The sequence below is a fragment of the Chiloscyllium punctatum genome, chromosome 26, assembly GCF_047496795.1.
Source record: "Chiloscyllium punctatum isolate Juve2018m chromosome 26, sChiPun1.3, whole genome shotgun sequence".
NCBI lineage: Eukaryota > Metazoa > Chordata > Chondrichthyes > Orectolobiformes > Hemiscylliidae > Chiloscyllium > Chiloscyllium punctatum.
Genome location: NC_092764.1, coordinates 48,710,490 through 48,731,310, shown reverse-complemented (window position 1 = coordinate 48,731,310; position 20,821 = coordinate 48,710,490). Strand labels below are relative to the sequence as shown.

The following is a 20,821-nucleotide window of genomic DNA, read 5'->3' as shown; positions in this document are numbered from 1 at the left end:
ATCACATTACCAAAACATAACCTCAACATAATGCTGTGTACTTGAGAAGATTGTTGTTTATTATTGATTTATTCTTGAGCAAAACAATCGGTATCATTTAGCTCATTTGTCAGAGTGGTGTTTTCTGCTGTTCTAGGGTTATGAGAGCTTTATTTGGGTTTCCAATGGATACCCAAGGAAGTGGCTTTGCCATGTGTTAGGGCTTTATATTTGTATCTAGCATATATAGGTTTGCTTTTTAAAAACATCAGGTTTTAAAAGAACTCCTTTTCTGAATTTCCTTAATTTTTTAAAATGTTACTCACTTCTCATTTTCAAAAACCAAATAGAAGACCATACCGTAAAGTCGTATGAATGTACATTTGTACCCATTTGGTCTTCTACCTTCTGTGATATGATAGCTCGTGCAATAATTGTATAAACCCAAGTTATCTTCTTGTATGGTTCCAAAAACAGTTGCAATCATCAGAATTCAGGAAAGAATAACACACCCTAAATGTGTTGATAGCCATATGTCAGTCTTGCCCTGTATGTCACATCAAAGCCTCAGTGTGGTTGTACTTTACAGCACTCTGCAGATTGTTAATTCATAAAACTTTACAAATACGATCCTTTTTTAATCAATAATTAAAAATACACAAAAATGGTGTCCCAAAAGTGCTGCTGTGCACTTAAGGATGTCTGAATATGTCTGAAAGCATTAGTGTTAAGCTGAGTATGTTGCTGTGTTTGAAAATACAAATCACATATTATGGTTGACACTTAGCATTGCAACGTTGTAACTTTACTCTCTAAAATTATTGCGGCACTTGCAAAAGCTTGCTGACAGGACTGTTACCTAGGTGGTTTTGCAGTTCCTTTGTCTGGCCATCCTCTGTTGGAGTAATGAGGTCCCAGATGAAACTCTTGATCTTTTCATCTCCTCTGTAGTGAGCAAGGCAATATACTAAGAGTGCACGACAGATTGTCTCCACATCCTGTTCCACCAGCCGTCTCTTAAACCGTCCATGTGATAGAATGTCTTTCCAGCGATCCCACCTGAAAAATAATGAAAGACAATTAAAATATTGAACTTCTTTTACGCAATGCACAAAAAGAAAATGAAACATCCTTGGCAGTATAGCAGTTAGTATCCTTGCCTGTTACGCGGGAGACCAGGGTTCAATTCCCCCATCAGGAAGGGCACAAACATGTATGAGCGGCATGGTGGCTCAGTGGTTAGCACTGCTGTCTCACAGTGCCAAGGACCTGGGTTTGATTCCAACCTTGGGCGACTGTCTGTGTGAAGTTTTCACATTCTCCAAGTCTCTGCGCGGGTTTCCTCCGGATGCTCCAGTTTGCTCGCACATTCCAAAGACATGCAGGTTAGGTGAACTGGCCAAGCTAAATTACCCATAATATTCACGGATGTGTAAGTTAGGTGCTTTGGTCAGGGGATAAATGAAGAGTAATAGGGTAGGGGGAGCGAGTCTGGGTGGGTTACTCTTCTAAGGGTCGGTGTGGACATTTTGGGCTGAATGGCCTGTTTCCACACTATGATTCTACGAAAAATCAAGCATACTTTAAACGGCTTCGAATTTGTAATTCACACCAGTTAATGGTTATGATTCTTCTATTATTTTGGATAAAAGGTATATGTTAAATAACCATAAAACACAATTAAATGAGAAATTTCTAGTAATTCTCACTGCTTCAAAAATGCTGAAAAGAAGGTGACTTGGATTTAGTTGTCAAAAATGTGAACTTTGATGTGCTTGGTTATTTAGTAGAGAGAAACTATAATGGGATTTTCTCAAGTGATTTGTTTTAAAAAATTCAGTCGTGGGACTGGGTCAGTAGTTATTGCCCATCTCTACTTGCCTTTGAACTGAGTAGCTTGCCAAATCATTTCTGAGGGAGTCAATCACATTGTTGTGATAACGAGTTTTGAGAAGATTTGTAGCTCAGGTGAGGTTCTGGATGTAGGTTTGCTCGCTGAGCTGGAAGGTTCATTTCCAGACATTTCATCACCCTACTAGGGAACATCTTCAGTGGCTTCCGAGCGAAGCACTGTTGATAATTCCTGCTTTCTATTTATGTTTGGGCCGCCGATGTCATTTCCTGTGGCGACATAATTTCCGGTGGTGATGTCATTTCCTGTTTTTCTTAGGGGGCAGTAGATGGGGTCGAACTCTATGTTTGTTGATAGAGTTCCGGTTGGATGCCAAGCTTCTAGGAATTCTTGTGTGTCTCTCTGTTTGGCCTGTCCTAGGATGGATGTGTTGTCCCAGTCAAAGTGGTGTCCTTCCTCTTCTGTACGTAAGGATACTAGTGAGAGAGGGTCATGTCGTTTTGTGGCTAGTTGATGTTCATGTATCCAGGTGGCTAGTTTTCTGCCTATTTGTCACAGTCCTTGCACAGTATTTTGTAAGTAACATTAGATTTGCTGGTTGTCTGTATAGGGTCTTTCAAGTTCATTAGCTGCCGTTTTAGTGTGTTGGTGGGCTACCATGATGCCAAGGGGTCTGCGTAGTCTGGCAGTTATTTCCAAGATGTTTTTGATGGAGGGGAGAGTGGCTAGGGTTTCTGGACGCGTTTTGTCTGCTTGTTTGGATTTGTTGCTGAGAAATCTGCAGACTGTGTTCATTGGGTATTCAAAAAGATTGGGTACCCAATGAACACAGTCTGCAGATTCCTCAGCAACAAATCCAAACAAGCAGACAAAATGCATCCATAAACCCTAGCCACTCTCCCCTACATCAAAGACATCACAGAAATGACCGCCAGACTACTCAGACCCTTTGGCATCATGGTAACCCACAAACACACTAAAACAGCAGCTAATGAACTTGAAAGACTCTATACAGACAGCAAAACTAATGTCATTTACAAAATACTGTGGCCAGGACTGTATCAAGCACTACATTGGACAAACAAGCAGAAAGCTAGCCACCAGGATACATGAACATCAACTAGCCACAAAACAACATGACCCTCTCTCAATAGTACCCTTACATACAGAAGAGGAAGATCACCACTTTGAATGGGACAACACATCCATTCTAGGACAAGCCAAACAAACAGAGATACGCATGAGAGTTCCTTGAAGCATGGCATCCAACCAGAACTCTATCAACAAACACATCAAGTTAGACCCCATCTACCATCCCTTGAGAAAAGGAACAGGAAATTACATCACCACAGGAAATGACACCACCAACTCAAGGAAACCCAAAACATATAAATAGAAAACAGGAATTATCAACAATGCTTCACCCAGAGGCCCACTGAAGATATTATCTAGCAAGGTGACGAAATGTCTGGAAATGAACCTTCCAGCTCAGCTAGCAAACCTACATCCACATTGTTGTGATTCTAGAGTCACATGCAGGCCAGACCAGCTAAGGACAGTAGAATTCCTTCCTGAAAGGACATTACTGAGCCAACAACCAACAATGGTGTCAAGGTCATCATTGGACTTTTAATTCAGACTCCTGCATCTGCCAAACTGGTTTTTATCCAGGTCCCGAGGACATTTTCTTGATTTCTGGATTGCTGGTCTAGTGATAATACTATTAGGCCATTCCCTCCCCACATTTGAGGAAGTGAAGTACAGCTGCGTTCTAGTTCCTGACTAAATCACAATTAATCCCTAATTATCCTGATTTTAGGTTGATTTAAAAATGATCAGTTAGAGATGGCTGATCAGTTAGAGAAAATACTGCCAGTTACTTCATTAAAAAATTATTTACAGTTGCACAAGATTTTACTTATAACAGTCTGTTCTCTAACATACCTTTGCCAATGCCACAATAAGCATGCTAGTCTATTAAAAACAGCTAAGAACCCATTTTGGTTTAAACATGTGAGGTACTGAAGCAATTATAAATATCGAGAAATTACAGATTCTTATGGAACAAAGAATGAATGGAGAATTCAAGAGGTTTTGTCACACAAAGCACCTGTTATAGAAAGAATGGGCATCTGTAAGAAGATTTTTAATAGGTCACTTAAACATGTTTGGAATTTGTTGACATAGACTTAAAGGTGATAGGTAGTTAGACTGATAGACAGTGTGCATAGGTTGTGCTGAGGAGTAAGTGCTGGTGTAGAGTTTCACAGAATCCAGGGCAGTTAGGTCCAGGAAAATGAACGTAAGCAGTTACTGAGGCAGTCCATGGGAGGGAGTTTCAAGGTCAGGTCATCGAAAGTGAAGGATCATAATATCTTGTGAAGTTTTTGTGAAATTTGGTTGAGAGAGTTTTATCTGTAATAAACTAGTTGTTCTTTGTTGACTAAAGAAATACAGTTTAATTGTTTCTAATACTAAACTAGGTATCGTATAAAAATGTATGTTATTTAAGAACGGTCTTTTCGCATCAGAGAGCAGCAAGAGCTGGGCGGAAGTGAAGGCAGAGCGCAAAGCCAGTTGGGAAGGTAAGTGATTGTTATTTGAGTGGGTGTGTTCTAGACCCCAGGTCCTACAAAGTAGGGCCTCCCTCCCTCCTCCTCTAATCTAAATTAAAAGTCCACAGACTTGCTCCAGAAACAGGGTCCAAGGAAGTTCCTGTGGATTGAAGAGTGAGGCTTTAGCTCAGGAGGCTTTGACAAGGAGGTCGAGTGAAGTGATTACGCCACAGTTCAAGAGGGTGAAGACATGACTACCAAGCTAGTTCAGTGTGCTACGTGCTTGATGTGGGAGGTCAACGACTCTGGTGTGTCTGGCTCATATAAGTGTGGAAAGTGTGTGCACGTTCAGCTGCTGACAGAGCATATTGCAGCACTGATGAGGACCTTAGGCTCATCCGAGAGAACGAGATCTTTCTGGTCAAGACCTTTAGCGAGGTTATTACACCAATCGTACCAGAAGAGAGCAGATGATGAGGAAGGCAGAGAGGAGACAGGTGTAAGAGACCCCGGGGGAAGTACCTGTCAGGAACAAGTTGAATCTTTTGGAAACAGTAGAGATAGATGACACTGCCAGTCTGCAAGGCGGCAAGGTCTGTCAATCAAAGGTTGGCGTGGAGACAGAGCGGAAGAGTCTGACATCGCACAGAGACGTGGTAATAGGGGACTCCATAGTGAGAGGAACTGACCGGGGTTTTTGTGGCAGCAGGCAGGACTTAAGGATGGTGTGTTGTCTTCCTGGTGCCAGGGTTAAAGACATCACAGACAGAGTGCAGGAAATCCTCAAGGACGAAGGTGAAGAGCCAGAGGTGGTGGTACATGTCGGCACAATGATGTCGGGAAGAAGAGGGGGAACATACTACAGCGGGACTTCGGAGAACTAGGAAGAAGGCTGAAAAGCAGGACGTCCAAGGTGGTTATCTCCGGTTTGCTTCCAGTTCCTCAGGCTGGTGAGGCCAGAAACAGGGAGATAATGGATTTGAACGTGTGGCTGGGGAACTGGTGCAGGAAGCAAGGATTTAAATTCTTGGATCACTGGGGTATGTTTTGTGGTAAGCATAAATTCTACAAGAGAGATGGTTTGCACCTTAATAGGTTGGGGACCAGCATTCTGGCAGGGAGGTTTGCTACTGCAACACATCTACGTTTAAACTAAATAGCGGGGGGAGGGGACAAACTGGATGTTTAAGAAGGAAATTGGAGGGAAAGTTAAAACAAGGGAAGTCAAGAAAGAAAACTGTATCAATAAAACAGAAAACTCAAAAAGGGATCATGCTGTAAGGTTGAGTGAAATAGGAGTTGATGGGAAGGGTGAGGGCAATAACAAATTAAAAATACTATACATGAATGCATGAAGCCTTAGAAATAAGATGGATGAGCTTGAGGCTCTTTTTGAAATTGGCAGATACAATATTGTGGGGATAACTGAGACGTGGCTTCAAGTGGACAGGGCCTGGGAAATGAATATTCAAGGCTACACGTGCTATCGTAAGGACAGACTGACAGACAGAGGGGGTGGGGTGGCCATGTTGGTAAGGGATCCCCCCCTGGTGCGGGGGGACCGAGAATCAGAGGATGTAGAGTCAGTGTGGATAGAGCTGAGAAATACTAAGGGTAAAAAGACCCTCTTGGGAGTTACCTACAGGCCCCCAAACAGTAGTCTGGATGTCAGATGTAAGTTCAATCAGGAGCTGAAATTGGCCTGTTGCAAAGATGTTACTACAGTTGTTATGGGGGATTTCAACATGCAGGTAGACTGGGAGAATCAGGATGGTATTGGACCTCAATAAAGAGACTTTGTGGAGTGCCTCAGAGATGGATTCTTAGAACAGCTGGTGCTGGAGCCGACCAGGGAGAAGGCAATTCTGGATCTGGTATTGTGCAACGAACCAGAATTGGTCAGGAACCTCGAAGTGAAGGAGCTATTGGGAAGTAGTGACCATAATACAATAAGCTTCAATCCGTAATTTGAGAGGGAGAGGGTACAATCGGAAGTGACAATATTTCTGTTGAATAAGGGGAACTATGGAGCTATGAGGGAGGAGCTGGCCAAAGTTCAATGGTACAATACCTTAGCAGGGATGACAGTGGAGGAACAATGGCGGACATTTCTGTGTATAATGCAGAAGTTGCAGGATCAGTTCATTCCAAAAAAGAAGAAAGATCCTAGGAGGAGGCATGGGCGGCCGTGGCTGACGAGGGAAGTTAAGAAACATATAAAGTTAAGAGAGAAAAAGTATAACATAGCAAAGATAAGTGGGAAAACGGAGGACTGGGGAGCTTTTAAAGAACAACAAAGGATTACTAAGAAGGAAATACGCAGAGAAAAGAATGAGGTAGCAAGGTAAACTGGCCAGTAATATAAAGGAGGATAGTAAAAGTTTTTTTAGGTACGTGAAAGGCAATAAAATGGTTAAGACTAAAATTGGGTCCTTGAAGACAGAAACAGGGGAATATATTACGGGGAACAAAGAAATGGCAGAAGAATTAAATTGGTACTTCAGATCGGTGTTCACTGGGGAAGACACAAGCAATCTCCCTGAGGTAACAGTGGCTGAAGGACCTGAACTTCAGGGAATTTATATTTGCCAGGAATTGGTGTTGAAGAGACTGTTAGGTCTGAAGGTTGATAAGTCCCTGGGACCTGATGGTCTACATCCCAGGGTACTGAAGGAGGTGGCTTGAGAAATCGTGGATGCGTTAGTGATTATTTTCCAGAGTTCGATAGATTCAGGATCAGTTCCTGCGGATTGGAGGGTGGCTAATGTTGTACCACTTTTTAAGAAAGGTGGGAGAGAGAAAGCAGGAAATTATAGACCAGTTAGTCTGACCTCAGTGGTGGGAAAGATGCTGGAGTCTATTATAAAGGATGAAATTACGACATATCTGGATAGTAGTAACAGGATGGGTAAGAGTCAGCATGGATTTATGAAGGGGAAATCATGCTTGACTAATCTTCTGGAAATTTTTGAGGATGTAACTCTGAAGATGGACGAGGGAGATCCAGTAGATGTAGTGTACCTGGACTTTCAGAAAGCTTTTGATAAAGTCCCACATAGGAGGTTAGTGAGCAAAATTAGGGCGCATGGTATTGGGGGCAAAGTACTAACTTGGATTGAAAGTTGGTTGGCTGATATGAAACAAAGAGTAGTGATAAACGGCTCCATTTTGGAATGGCAGGCAGTGACCAGTGGGGTACCGCAGGGATCAGTACTGGGACCGCAGCCTTTTACAATATATGTTAATGATATAGAAGATGGTATTAGTAATAACATTAGTAAATTTGCTGCTGATACTAAGCTGGGTGGCAGGGTGAAATGTGATGAGGATGTTAGGAGATTACCAGGTGACCTGGAAAAGTTAGGCGAGTGGTCAGATGCATGGCAGGTGCAGTTTAATGTGGATAAATGTATGGTTATCCACTTTGGTGGCAAGAACAGGAAGGCAGATTACTACCTAAATGGAATCAATTTAGGTAAAGGGGCAGTACAGAGAGATCTGGGTGTTCTTGTACACCAGTCAACGAAGGTAAGCATGCAGGTACAGCAGGTAGTGAAGGCGGCTAATAGCATGCTGGCCTTCATAAGAAGAGGGATCGAGTATAGAAGCAAAGAGGTTCTTCTACAGCTGTACAGGGCCCTGGTGAGACCACACTTGGAGTATTATGTGCAGTTCTGGTCTCCAAATTTGAGGAAAGACATTCTGGCTATTGAGGGAGTGCAGCGTTGGTTCACGAGGTCAATTCCTGGAATGGCGGGATTACCTTACACTGAAAGACTGGAGCGACTGGGCTTGTATACCCTTGAGATTAGAAGACTGAGAGGGGATCTGATTGAGACATATAAGATTATTAAAGGATTGGACACTCTGGCAGCAGGAAACATGTTTCCGCTGATGGGTGAGTACCGAACCAGAGGACACAGCTTAAAAATACGGGGTAGATCAGTTAGGACAGAGATGAGGAGAAACTTCTTCACCCAGAGAGTGGTGGCTGTGTGGAATGCTCTGCCCCAGAGGGCAGTGGAAGCCCAGTCTCTGGATTCATTTAAGAAAAAGTTGGATAGAGCTCTCAAGGACAGTGGAATCAAGGGTTATGGAGATAAGGCAGGAACAGAATACTGATTAAGGATGATCAGCCATGATCATATTGAATGGTTGTGCAGGCTCGAAGGGCAGAATGGCCTACTCCTGCACCTATTGTCTAGCCAAACTATCACTTTTTTAAAATTTAAAACTTAGAACCAAAGGAGGAGGTGGACCAGAACTAAAAATGAGTTGGTGCACCACTCCAACTTTGGTCATAACACAACAAAAACGTTGTTTGATGGTAATGCAAGTAATCAACATCTGAGACATGGTTTTCTAATTGTTACTCTGCTGTTATGTAAAATTGCTTGGAAAATTTTATACCCGTAAATTAGCAGATTCTTCTCAATTCTAAAGCACTCTGTTCTTCCATATGCATGACATCGGTCATAGGGCCTGCGTAGCTTTGGTCTATCTTCACCATCACTCTCTGCTTCTGATAATTCTGCCAGCTCATCTTTAGCAGCATTGTAAGGTCTGGTTTGTTTCCTTACTCTTGGTGTGTCAATAACTAAGCTGTTCTGTAAGCAAAATAAAGAAAAATTAAAAATAATTTTCACTAAAGGTTATTCTCAGAAGTTGCCTTAGTGAAATATTCAAAAATACACAAATGTTAAACTAATTTACCCTTCCATGTATGGCTTCGAGATCAATTTCTGCTTTCTTTGCCCATTTCTGCCAGAAGTTAGGATCATCCAAAGCAATGTCACTTCTGTTGCCTGATGCAACAAAACTTGCCTGAAAATTTAATATTAAACAGTATTCAAAGTATTATTCAAAAAAATGAATCCAAACATTGATCACCTTAAGCATCATCTTCCAACTTTGAAACTATACTACAGAAAGTTAAGTTGTGGCTCGAATTCCTGATTTACAAACATTTGAGAATTTTATAAATTATTTCTTCTCAACGATAGATGTGAGCTAAGTGACCTATAGTTGTCTGGGTTAGATATGAATACTTTAATTGTGATATATAAAAGTAAGTTAATGAGGGCTATATTCTCATTAAATGTGCACTAGAATTACATAAGAGCTGGCAACTATTCTTCAATCTTGTTATAATTTCTTATGAAGTTTTTAAATTACTGTCCAGTTCTAAAGCCTTTTTTTTCAAAAAAACAAAATATAGCACACAGAAAACACCTGTGAAACTGCCAGGATCACTGAGGCAACAGTTCCTTTTAAGTCATTAGGCCTATAAAGTTCAAATAAACTAAATAGCAGACTAAGAAATGGGTTGGTCAAAATAAGCATTCAAACAGAGTCACATAAAATTAGCAAGATACACGAACTGCACAGGCATCAGTCTGTGGTTTAAGCATGGCCAAATTATGAATTATGGAAATTTTCATTTTTACATTTAGAGCTACTGATCAATGTGCATTGACATTTTACAAATCTGATTACAGTAACATAATTAATTTAAAGCTATGGAAAGGCAATCCAGTTGAATGGCAGTCATAAATTGACATTATATCACTGGAAACTTACATCTGCCTATTCATTAAAAATTGCCCACTTGTGCGCACTTAATATCTATGAAGCCCTAATTGTTGGGTGTTACTCTTGTTTCAATTTCTTCCATTATGGATATAAATTATAGAATTAAGAAATGACAAACTGACATGCATGATTTCCATTTCAAACGTAGATACAGAAATTTTCAGAATTGCTCATTTGAACTTGTCATTTTATAATTCCAATCATGGATAGTGTGTCAAGTGGGATTATGCAAAATAGATGATTTGCTCCTCAGCAGGACAGGATTAACGTGGTTACATGGAGATTTGCTAGTGTTGTAGGGAGGTTTAAACTAAAGTGGTAGGAGGGGGAGAACCTGAGAGGAGTTCAGATTCAAGGAAAGCAAACTAAAGGAAGTAGAAAGCAAAAATAAAAGACAGGGGAAGCACAAGTATTAAATAGGGTCAGACTAAAGAACAATGTTCAATTAGCAGAATTAAAGGCACTCTGAATTCATACAGCATTTGCAAAATGGTTGATGATTTGAATTAGGTAAATGCTTAGGATTTAATTGTCAATTTGGAAGTGTAGTTTAGGGAAACTAAGATTGAGAACTTAATATCTATGGATATTTGGCATTTAGGAGGGGAAGAAAAAGGAAGGAGGTGGGATAACAATCCTAAGAAGGAAGAGATCAGTTCATCAGTTAGAGAGGATTTTAGATTGAAGGACCAAGACATAGCATCAGTTTGGATAGAGTAAGAAACAACAGTGAATGTGGTGAACTGCATTTTCAGAAAGCTTTTGCTAAGACTGCACATCAGAAGTTAGCAAATAAAATTAGTGTACATGAGATTTGATGTAATGTATCAATATCGATTGAGAATTGGTTGACAGTCAGAAAGCAGGAAGTAGGAAAAAACTGAACATTGGCAAGGTGGCAGATAATAACAGTCAAGTACCACGAGTCAGTTCTGGGTCCACAGGTGCTCACGGTCTATTTAAGTGATCAGGAAGTGGATACCAATTGTAATATTTCCAAATTTGCTGTTAACAGCAAACTGGGTGGGAATGCAAGTTATTTGGGGAATGCAAGATGTTTGGAGAATGCAAGAAAATTTCAAGAGAACTTGGACAGACTAAGAGAACAGGCTACAACTTGCAGATAGAATGTAATGCAGATAAATGTGAGGTTATCCATTTTGGTAGATAAAACAAGCATGCAAGTGCAGCAAGCAATTAGGAATGCAAATTGTGGACTGGTCATAAGGAGAGTACAGGAGTATAGATTTCTTACTGCAGTTTTGTAGTCTTGATAAAATTTCACCTGGATTACTGTGTATAGTTTTTGGTGCCCTTATTTAAGGAGGATGCACCTGCCATAGAGGTAGTGCAATGGATGTTCTCCATATTAATCCTTGGGATGGTGGAATTTTCTTAGGAGGGGTGGAGGAAATTAAGTCAAGTTTCCAAGGAAGAGGTGAAACTTGTACAAGTTTTACAAGGTGAGACAGGGTGGATGTAGATAATATGTTTCTTCTGACTGCTGAGTCAGCAACAGGGAGAATAATCTTAGAGTAAGCTGTGGATCACTCAAGACTAGGATGAAGGAATTCTTCACTCAGAGGGCGGTGAATCATCCAAACCTTGAGCATGTTCAAGACAGAAAATGACAGATTTTTGAAGCAAATTGATATCAAAGGGTATGGATATAGTGAGGAGAGTGGCTTTGAGGTGGATGATCATCCATGGTCTAATTGAATGGTGCAGAGGAGTTGATAGGCTGAATGGGCTACTCCCATTCCTATGCTTATATAGTTGAAAGAACTAATGATGTAGGACAAGAGTACAGGGGTCAACAGAGCAGGTATCCAGTGAGAACATAAGCAACAGGGCAGGGAGAGAGCAAGCCACAAGATTGGTGGAGCTGGGTGAAGTAAGTGAAAGACAGGGACAAAGAAGTAAAAACAGAGAAGGTCAGGGAAGTAAACATATTTGCCAACGTGCTGTGTGAGATGTGATAGGAAGCTCAGCGAGCTTTAAGAGAAACTCTGGGCATAAAAAATGATACATTTTTAATTCTAGGGGGAAATGAACCTTAAGATTCTTTCTACACAAAACTTCATGGCACTAACACAGCTTAACCAAAGCATTTCAATATGGCATGTAGAAATGCTGCAGTGCATTTAATTTTATCATCAAAACTGATTGCAGGAAAATCTAAACTATTTGCTACTGGACATCAACAACATAGTACAAAAGAATCTTGGTCACTCCTCACAAAACTATCACAATCAAATTTTGCCTTTATTGCTACTTATTGAGACCAACACTGTATTCTAGCCTGAAGTCTATTTTTGTTTTGCAGAAATCTTTCCCATACACACCCAAATGCAATGTGACAGCAATGGACTAAATTATCTGATACTCATTTTAATTACCTTTGCAAATGTGGAACCTCTTCCTTCTGATTCTATAGTAATTGTCTTTGTGCGTCGCATGAGAATCTGATCAATGTCCTCTTCACAAAATTTAGAACTCTCATCTTCTTCATCCATTATTGCACCATAGGCACCGCGACGAAGCAAGTCTTCTATTTCTTTCTTGGACATTTGCTGCATCTACATCAATTATAGGTTTTAAAACAGACTTACTCTTTTGGAAAAGACATTTAAAAAGCAACCTATTAACAAGGATCATCTGGAGATCACCAAATGTAAACATTTTGTCTAGAAGTTGGCTTGTGATTAAGGATCAATTATAACTGCTAACTCAATGCACAAATCTGATCTGCTTATATTTGATAAGTCTATGACCTGACAATTCCGAAATAGTTTTGACGCAGTGGTGGAAGAGAAATCTGTCATATCAACTGTTAGTTCTAGGTCACTATCCAATTTTCAAGCTGAATTTGTTTATTGTTTAAGGCAAAGTAGTATTTGAGATTTTACTGAGTTTGTCAGATTCAGCATATAATTTTGTAGAAGTAAAAAGCAATAAATAGCACCAGGTTAACATCATTTTGCAATCCTCGACCAAAACTCAAGCAATCACCTCATGCGAATGCTTAGCAATAGGCTTGCTGCTGCCTCAAGATACACTGAGCTTTGCAAGTAAGCAATTGAGAGAGCCGATATTGCTCTTCTTGCTCCCCTAATGTGAATGGTGATGTCTCATAGGCATAGGATTTGCAAATATGCACACCCAAGGTACCTCTTATTTTGCCAAGGTTTTACCATGTATAACATGACCTTGATGGCCCTCCTCAAACACTTTACTTCACACTTGTCCAGGTTGTACTCCATTTTCCTCTGCTTTGTCTGTACAACACAATAAAAAGGTCCTCAGTACGGTGCCTTTGGGACCCCACTGGAAACAAGATTCCAGTCACAGAAACATCCCTCTAGCATCACCCTCTGCTTCCTGCCTCTCAGCAATTTTGGATCTAATGTAACACTTTGCCTTGGATTCCATGAGCTCTTACTTTCTTGACAAGTCCGTCATGAAGGATTTTATCAAATGCCATACTACAGTACATGTGGCACATGTCAAATGCATTGCCCTCATCAACACTCTGGGTTACCTCCACAGAACAGTAACAATTGGGCCCAAGTGCACTGAGAGCAGTTACTTGCATATAAATCTGTGTCAGAACAGAAGGGGCACTCAAGGAGTAAATAGTGAGTGTACAGAATATATTTGTTCAAAATCAAAGAACCACAGATGACAAGGGATGTAAAGAGCCCTTTCCTCCATTTAGCACTTTTATACCCACCCTATCTTAACCTTTTCCACAACCACCTCCAACAGCATGTTTGGTCCTTTCGTGTTCTCTTACTTCCACCCACTTCTCTTACTTCCTCACTTGATAAGTTTTCCAAGGTATCACCCCTCCTTATTGCCACCATCCACAACTGATTCCTTGAAGAATATTGCAACGCACACTCTCCCTTCCCTCCATCCTCCCTCTAACTTGTCTGAATATCTATATCCAGGTACCAATCCTGCACATCTATCAGTCAAATCTGTTTTGGTTTTGTTACCATAACTCTATGTGCCTATCCCCTCAGCTTGTCCATCTTATTCCACAGTCTCCTTGCATTAAAATATATTCTATTTAGTCTGGCTGAACCAATTTCTTTCTTATCTAGCCTATATTTCCTTTGCCTACCAGACTAACCCACTTCTGTTTTAATTCTAATTCCATTTCAGTATGTCTCCCCTCTGGACTACTTACCAAGATCTTAACCCACTGCCACCCTAGTTTAAAATCCACCCTGCAAGGATGCATATCTTGTTCCGTTTAGATGTAACTCGTTCAAGTTGTACAATTTTCACCTCCGCAAAAATGGTCCAAATGCCTCAGGAATCTAATGCTCTCTCTCCATCAAGCATTCATCTGCTCTATCATTCTATTCCTATACTCACTCTGGTGTGGCACTGGGAGTGATCTGGAGATTACTACTTTTGAAGTCTTGTTTTTCAACTTCCCCTCTAATTCTCCAAAGTCTGCTTACAAGACTTAATTTCTCTTTGCTCCTATGTCATTAGTTCCAACATGAATCATGACCCTGGCTGTTCACCCTCCCCTCTTCAGAAAACCCTGCAGCCACTCTGTGACATCCTGGATTCTGATGTGGAAGTGCGGGTGTTGAACTGGGGTGGACAAAGTTAAAATTCGCACAACACCAGGTTATAGTCCAACAGGTTTACTTGGAAGTACAAGCTTTTGGAGTGCTGCTGCTTCGTCAGGTGGGGCAGAATCATAGGACACAGAATTTATAGTAGAAGATCAAAATGTCATATAACCGATGCAACGTATTGAATAAACCTAGATTGTTGTTAAATCTTTCATCACTTAGACTGGGGTTGCAGGATTCGATTCATTAATATGTAAATCCCAGAACTTCTTTCAAGTCACATTCCTGAGGTAATTTAAGATTTTATTTTAAAAAAGTGACATCTTAGCTCAGATAACGCATTAAAGGTGTGAGGTTAGAGTCCTTCTGGATCTCAACCTTGAGTCAGACTGGTTCTATTTCTGAAGTAGGAACTGATAAAATGTCACATGGACTGACTGCCTCCATACTGTGTGCCTTTTGAACAAAACAGAATGTATCTGTGGCCTCATATTTGTGTTGAACACTAATTAGCTTCAATGATGAACTGTATCGTTAATCTGACTAGTCACTCCATTGTAAGTACTTTAGGACATCAAGTGACATTTCGCATAGGAATTAAAATCAATATTTTCATTACGTACCCCACCAACATTGTTTTCCCGTCCATTCATACTCTGCAGCACAGCTTTGTCAAGACCCAACTTCAGACTCGCCTTGTCAAACATCTCCCGTTCATACGAATTCCGAGTTATTAGTCTGTAAACTTTTACAGCTTTGTTCTGACCAATCCTGTGACATCGAGCTTGAGCCTTTAATGAAAAGATAATTTAGTGTGCTAGTGTATCACAGATTTTAAACATTAGAAAATTAGGAGAGCAACATATACTTCATCATATCAATTTGCCCCCTTTCCTTACAGTGATCTAAAATATCCAGTTACTACAGTACAACTCCACAAAATGTGAGGAAGACAGACTCTTTACTAGTTAAGGCATTGTTATTTAATAGAAATGCTTGAAGTGAAATTTGTTTTTTGAAGAATTAATACTGCTTTTGCTCTGCATAGCTCCAAAAAGGCACAATCATTTGATGGGCCTGTTTACACATTTGACCTTGTTGTTTGACAAGGAGAGTTAATACAGCAAAGCCGAATCCAGTCATCAACATCAGCAAATGCAGACATGCATTACTATGCAGTGGAATCAGTGTGAAAACCTTTACTTAACATTTCTAAACAAAAATAATTATGACGCTTCTTCAATGGCCTTGTGGCTATTGGCTGAATTACAAGATCAAAAACCTGTTTAGGCAACTTATATTATGAAATTTCTGGTCCTCATTATCAAAGCAGTTTACTTTATGCTGAAATCATTTTAGCCTTACTGATCAAATTACTAGACGACACTTGAATTGAACAGGCATAGTGTGACAAAGAGAGGGGAGCAGTTTACTTTCGATATGATTTGAATGATTCTCCACCATTCCAAGTTTGGAGGGTGTGGTTAAGTGTGTATACACTTTGCTTACCATTCCTTTGGTTAAGAAAATTGAGGATGAGCTAATGAGAGTATTTAAAATAATGAAGGAAATTGACAAGACAGAAATGCTTTTCCTTGGGTGTTGAATCCAGGTTTAAAAGATAATTTTAAAATTTAAAGACAGATCATTAGGTAATGAAATCATAAAATACGTCATCACATAAGTGATGGAAATCTGGAACTTCCTCCCCCGAGGGCTGTGGATCTTGGATTAACTGAAATTCCAGATTGAGTTCAATAGATATTTGCTGGGTAAGGGTCAGAGTATGAAAATGTTTTGCTGGAAAAGCGCAGCAGGTCAGGCAGCATCCAAGGAACAGGAGAATCGACGTTTCGGGCATAAACCCCTCTTCAGGAATGAGGAAAGGGACACACTTATGCCCGAAACGTCAATTCTCCTGTTCCTTGGATGCTACCTGACCTGCTGCGCTTTTCCAGCAACACATTTTCAGTTCTGATCTCCAGCATCTGCAGTCCTCACTTTCTCCTCAAGGGTCAGAGTATATAAAGAATTGGGCAAGGAGGGTAAAATTGAATTGAGATAGATATTAGCCTTGATCTGACCAAATAGCAGAACACATTTGAGTTGCTAATTTACCTATTCCTATTTGTTGCTTGTTGGGTTTCAAGTGACTGTAGACCTTCTTGGGATAGAAATCACAAAGGCCTTGCACAACCAAGTTGCATCTAGAATGAGCTGGCTGATCAGTGCTGTTTAATTCTAGCTACTGACTCCCACACTCGCTATCCAGATGTTTCAGGGACACACAGAAAATGTTGGAGAAACTCAGCAGGCTTGGTAGTATCTGTAGAGAGAGAAACAAAGTTAAGCTCTGAGTTGATATGACTCTTCTTCAGAACTTAAATTTTTTTCAAAGAATGTTTTCTGAAGGAAACACATCAGACTCTAAACGTTAGTTCTGATTCTCTCTCCACAGATTCTGCTAGACCTGGTGAGTTTCTCCAGCCTTTTCTGTTTCTTTCAGATCGCCAGCATCCATAGTCTTAGATTTTATTTCAGGGAAGTGGGATCTTGTGCATTTTCACTTCTGATACTTTGCAGTTTGATTTCCGCCCTGTTAAATAGTCTATTCACATCCTAACATGCAACTTTGCTCATTAAACCTTATGCTTTGTCTTCCCAGGACTGGTGGAGGGTTTGACTGACTCTATTATGAAACTGGCTAATGGAAACAAATGAAATGCATCAAGTAACTTGAGTACACATAGCTTTGCTTCTTTTTAACAAGTGGAGGCTTTACTTATTTTAGTAGGACTTTCCCCAATACAATTTTACAATGCTTATTTATTTCGTTAGGCAAAATAAAGTTTACTTTCTTTTTACATTATTGTCTATTTCTAATGGTGCCTAATTTCTAAACTGTACTTAATCTACCACTAAAATAGTTTTTCTTTACCTGGAGGTCATTCTGTGGATTCCAGTCTGAATCAAATATGATACAAGTATCTGCTGCTGTTAGATTGATGCCTAATCCACCAGCTCTTGTACACAGTAAGAACACAAAGCGGTCAGAGTCAGGCTTGCTAAATCGGTCAATTGCTGCTTGTCGTAAGTTTCCTCGAACTCTCCCGTCAATACGCTCATACGGATACCTGTAAATAAAATTATACATAGAATAAAAATTATTAAAACATTCTTTATTTACTTACAGAAATATTTTTCTTGCATACATTCTCATATTTGGTTTCTGTTAATTCAAACTTTTATATTGTGCGCTTTATATCTCATTAAATCTACAGTAAGACTGAAATGACTGCAATAAAACCATGAAAATGGTCAACAAGGAAACCGATAAATTAAAACACTGATATATTATAAATCACTGATATGTTTATTTTTGTCCAAAATATTCAAATACATCCAAGGATTATTAACAACACAGACAAATTGTCTTAACAAAAAACTGAATATTACAACGTCACTATGCCATAAGGCAGGCAAAGGAGTTGAAGCTTACATAATTCTGTGATCAACCAAAAGTATGTTTAGAGGAATTAGCAAATTGGGACCTGGTTGGTGAATTTCCTCCTTTTTGACTGAGTAAATTGCTTAGTTCTAACCATGTTGGTTCTTTTAGAACTGACAACTTGATATGTTTGGAATTATTTGCTGTTAAAGTATAGACATTATTTTGATACCATGTCACGACAACAGAATGTTGCAAAGACACAGAATCCAATTCTTTATTCAAAGAATCAGACTTCTGTACATGAACACTCAACAGCTCCAGCCATGCAATACCTGTGAAATCTTGATGGGCTTGAAGAAAATTCATTCACAATTTTGTTTTGAAATATTAGAAACCTGCATTTTAAACCAGGATCAAATTGTTAGCTGCACAACTTTAGTTGGGTTCTCAACTAGGTGGTGTCAATTTACAATTGGGTTGGTAAAACTGTGCCAGAGTCAAATGTTGAGTGTTCTGCTTGCATTTGACGTGTTTGCTCTCTGTACAGTGTTATTTCCTCTAAGTGACCAAGTACCCATAGAGTTTAGAGGAAATGTTGCAGGAGGTTTCTCCCTTGTCCTGGTCAATATTTAGTCAAATCAATAATTATCACATGGTCATTTATTGGACTTTGCTGTGTGTCAATGGATGCCAGCAAAAAAATCAGTTTTTGGCTGTAAAGCACTTTGGAGTACAGAGGAACCTCGATTATCTGAAGTTCACAGACGGAGTATTTCATTCGGTTAATCGAATTCCGGATAATCAAATGCCAGATAACATAGTTTAGTCAACTCGGGACTTTGTGATCTTGCCAGATAATCAAGGTTCCTCTGTACAGCTATTAAAGGGACTGCATGGGACTGCAAGCTCTTCATTTTCTTATACATTATTTGGCCCTTCCTTGGAAGAAGCATTCACAGGTATGGGCCCATTGCTGGAAGCTGGGCTAGAATAGATGGATGCGTGTCCAAGCCAGTCATCAGTGGATTGAAGGGACTCTTTCCATGTCGTACAAATTCTGACTCTAAACTCTCAAGTTGTGTAAAAACTCAGAGTGAGATATAAACTCTAGGCAATTTAAAAAAGTGTCACAAACATGTAAGGAGAGTAAATAATCTGAAACCTCAAAGACATTATGACACAGCACTCTCTTCTACAAAAGCTTACATTACCTCTGTGTAATCAAATCTCAGATTTATACTGTTATCTTAATACAACAAAATGGAAAATACCATCATGGCTGCAAAATCTATAATGGAAAGGCATCAGCCCAAATGCATTAGATTTCTTAAACTTTAAAATTATGGTTGAAGATGTTGGATCTGGTGGAGTCCTGTTATACTGCAAGAGATCTGACAGTTACCACAGTGTTAGATTTTGCATTGGTACAAGGTAAAATTCAAAATCTAATCTGCTTCTGTTCCAATGAGCGAGAAGCTACAACCACACTTGAGCAGATTATACAACACTATACTGCATGCGTGACTACATCATTTAATCCATCAGTCAAAAGTTCAAAGCTTTTCAATTTTACTTCCAGTAAATTAAACAGGTCCGTGACAGAAGTTGAAAATAGTGGGGTCCCAACTGTTGCGCACAATCCAGGTTTAACCAATAGGTTCCTTGTTTATCAATATGCACATATGAACTCAACTAAACATTCCTTCTAATCCTATCCACTAGTTTAATTTTGAAAATTGAGAAATCAGACTTCCTGAAGCTTGAGCTAAATTCCAAAATATTAATAAACATGCATCCGAACAGTGAGCTATAGGTCAGCAAATAATTAAAAACTTAATTAGCTTAGTCTCCATTTTATATTTGAAATTATATTGATTAGCAGATTTGAAATGTAATTAGGATAAATTAAAGAAGAAAATGAATATGTGTTCGAAAGTGTCTTCACCTGTTGAGGGTTAGAATTAGTGGTAATTGTGGCTCTCCCTTTATTTTCCACTCTGATTAATCGCTATAATTATCTTAAACAAGACATTACCAAGCTACAATTAATCAGTTATTTCTTACTGATTAAACAGTCCATCATAATTACACTCCACTACAAGTTAAATTTTCACTCACCATACATTTCTGGCTTTAAGTACCACGGCAAATTGATTACAATTTTATCTTTCTTGCAAGCTGAAGAGTTCTACATTTCTACATTAATTATCTTCGTACGGGATAGGCACATTCAAGTTATTCCAAGTGAAATGGTAACATTCAAACTACTATTTTGCACAAGTTTGCATGTATGCAATATTACCACCTACCAGTTAAATTACTTTCATGTTTTTTTCATCATACAAACTGTTTGTTTCTGACTAAATGCAAAACATTCCATGCTGGAGTTTCAAAACAGACAATCCATTTCTTCCTCCAAGAGGCGGCACGGTGTCACAGTGGTTAGCACTGCTGCCTCTCAGCACCAGGGCTTCGGGTTAGATTCCAGCCTCGGGCAACTGTCTGTGTGGAGTTTGCACATTCTACCTGTACCTGTGTGGGTTTCCTCTGGATGCTCTGGTTTCATCCCACACTCCAAAGATGTACAGGTTAGATGAATTGGCCATGCTAAATTGCCCATAGTGTAAGGTTCATTAGTCAGTGAGAAATGGATATGGGTGGGTTACTCTTCAGAGAGTCGGTGTGGACTTATTGAGTCAATGGCCTATTTCCATACTGTAGGGAATCTAATCTCCTTGGACAGTCTCCAAACCAGGTAGTGTTGTGTGCCCATTGAAACATTAACAACTTGGCA

General features: G+C 39.6%; 1 protein-coding gene across 11 annotated transcripts in view; it reads right to left on the bottom strand.

Annotated features, from left to right (window-relative positions):
- chd9 (chromodomain helicase DNA binding protein 9) overlaps positions 1 to 20,821 on the bottom strand; it is a 257,884-nt gene that overhangs the window by 67,052 nt on the left and 170,011 nt on the right. For all 11 annotated transcript variants that reach the window (XM_072547352.1, XM_072547351.1, XM_072547350.1 and 8 more), the window contains 6 exons: positions 17,515 to 17,710; positions 15,200 to 15,367; positions 12,378 to 12,557; positions 9,100 to 9,210; positions 8,797 to 8,993; positions 839 to 1,038 (listed from right to left, as the gene is read on the bottom strand). In XM_072547352.1, coding sequence (XP_072403453.1) covers positions 839 to 1,038; positions 8,797 to 8,993; positions 9,100 to 9,210; positions 12,378 to 12,557; positions 15,200 to 15,367; positions 17,515 to 17,710 — 1,052 coding nt within the window. The remainder of the gene's footprint in view (positions 1 to 838; positions 1,039 to 8,796; positions 8,994 to 9,099; positions 9,211 to 12,377; positions 12,558 to 15,199; positions 15,368 to 17,514; positions 17,711 to 20,821) is intronic.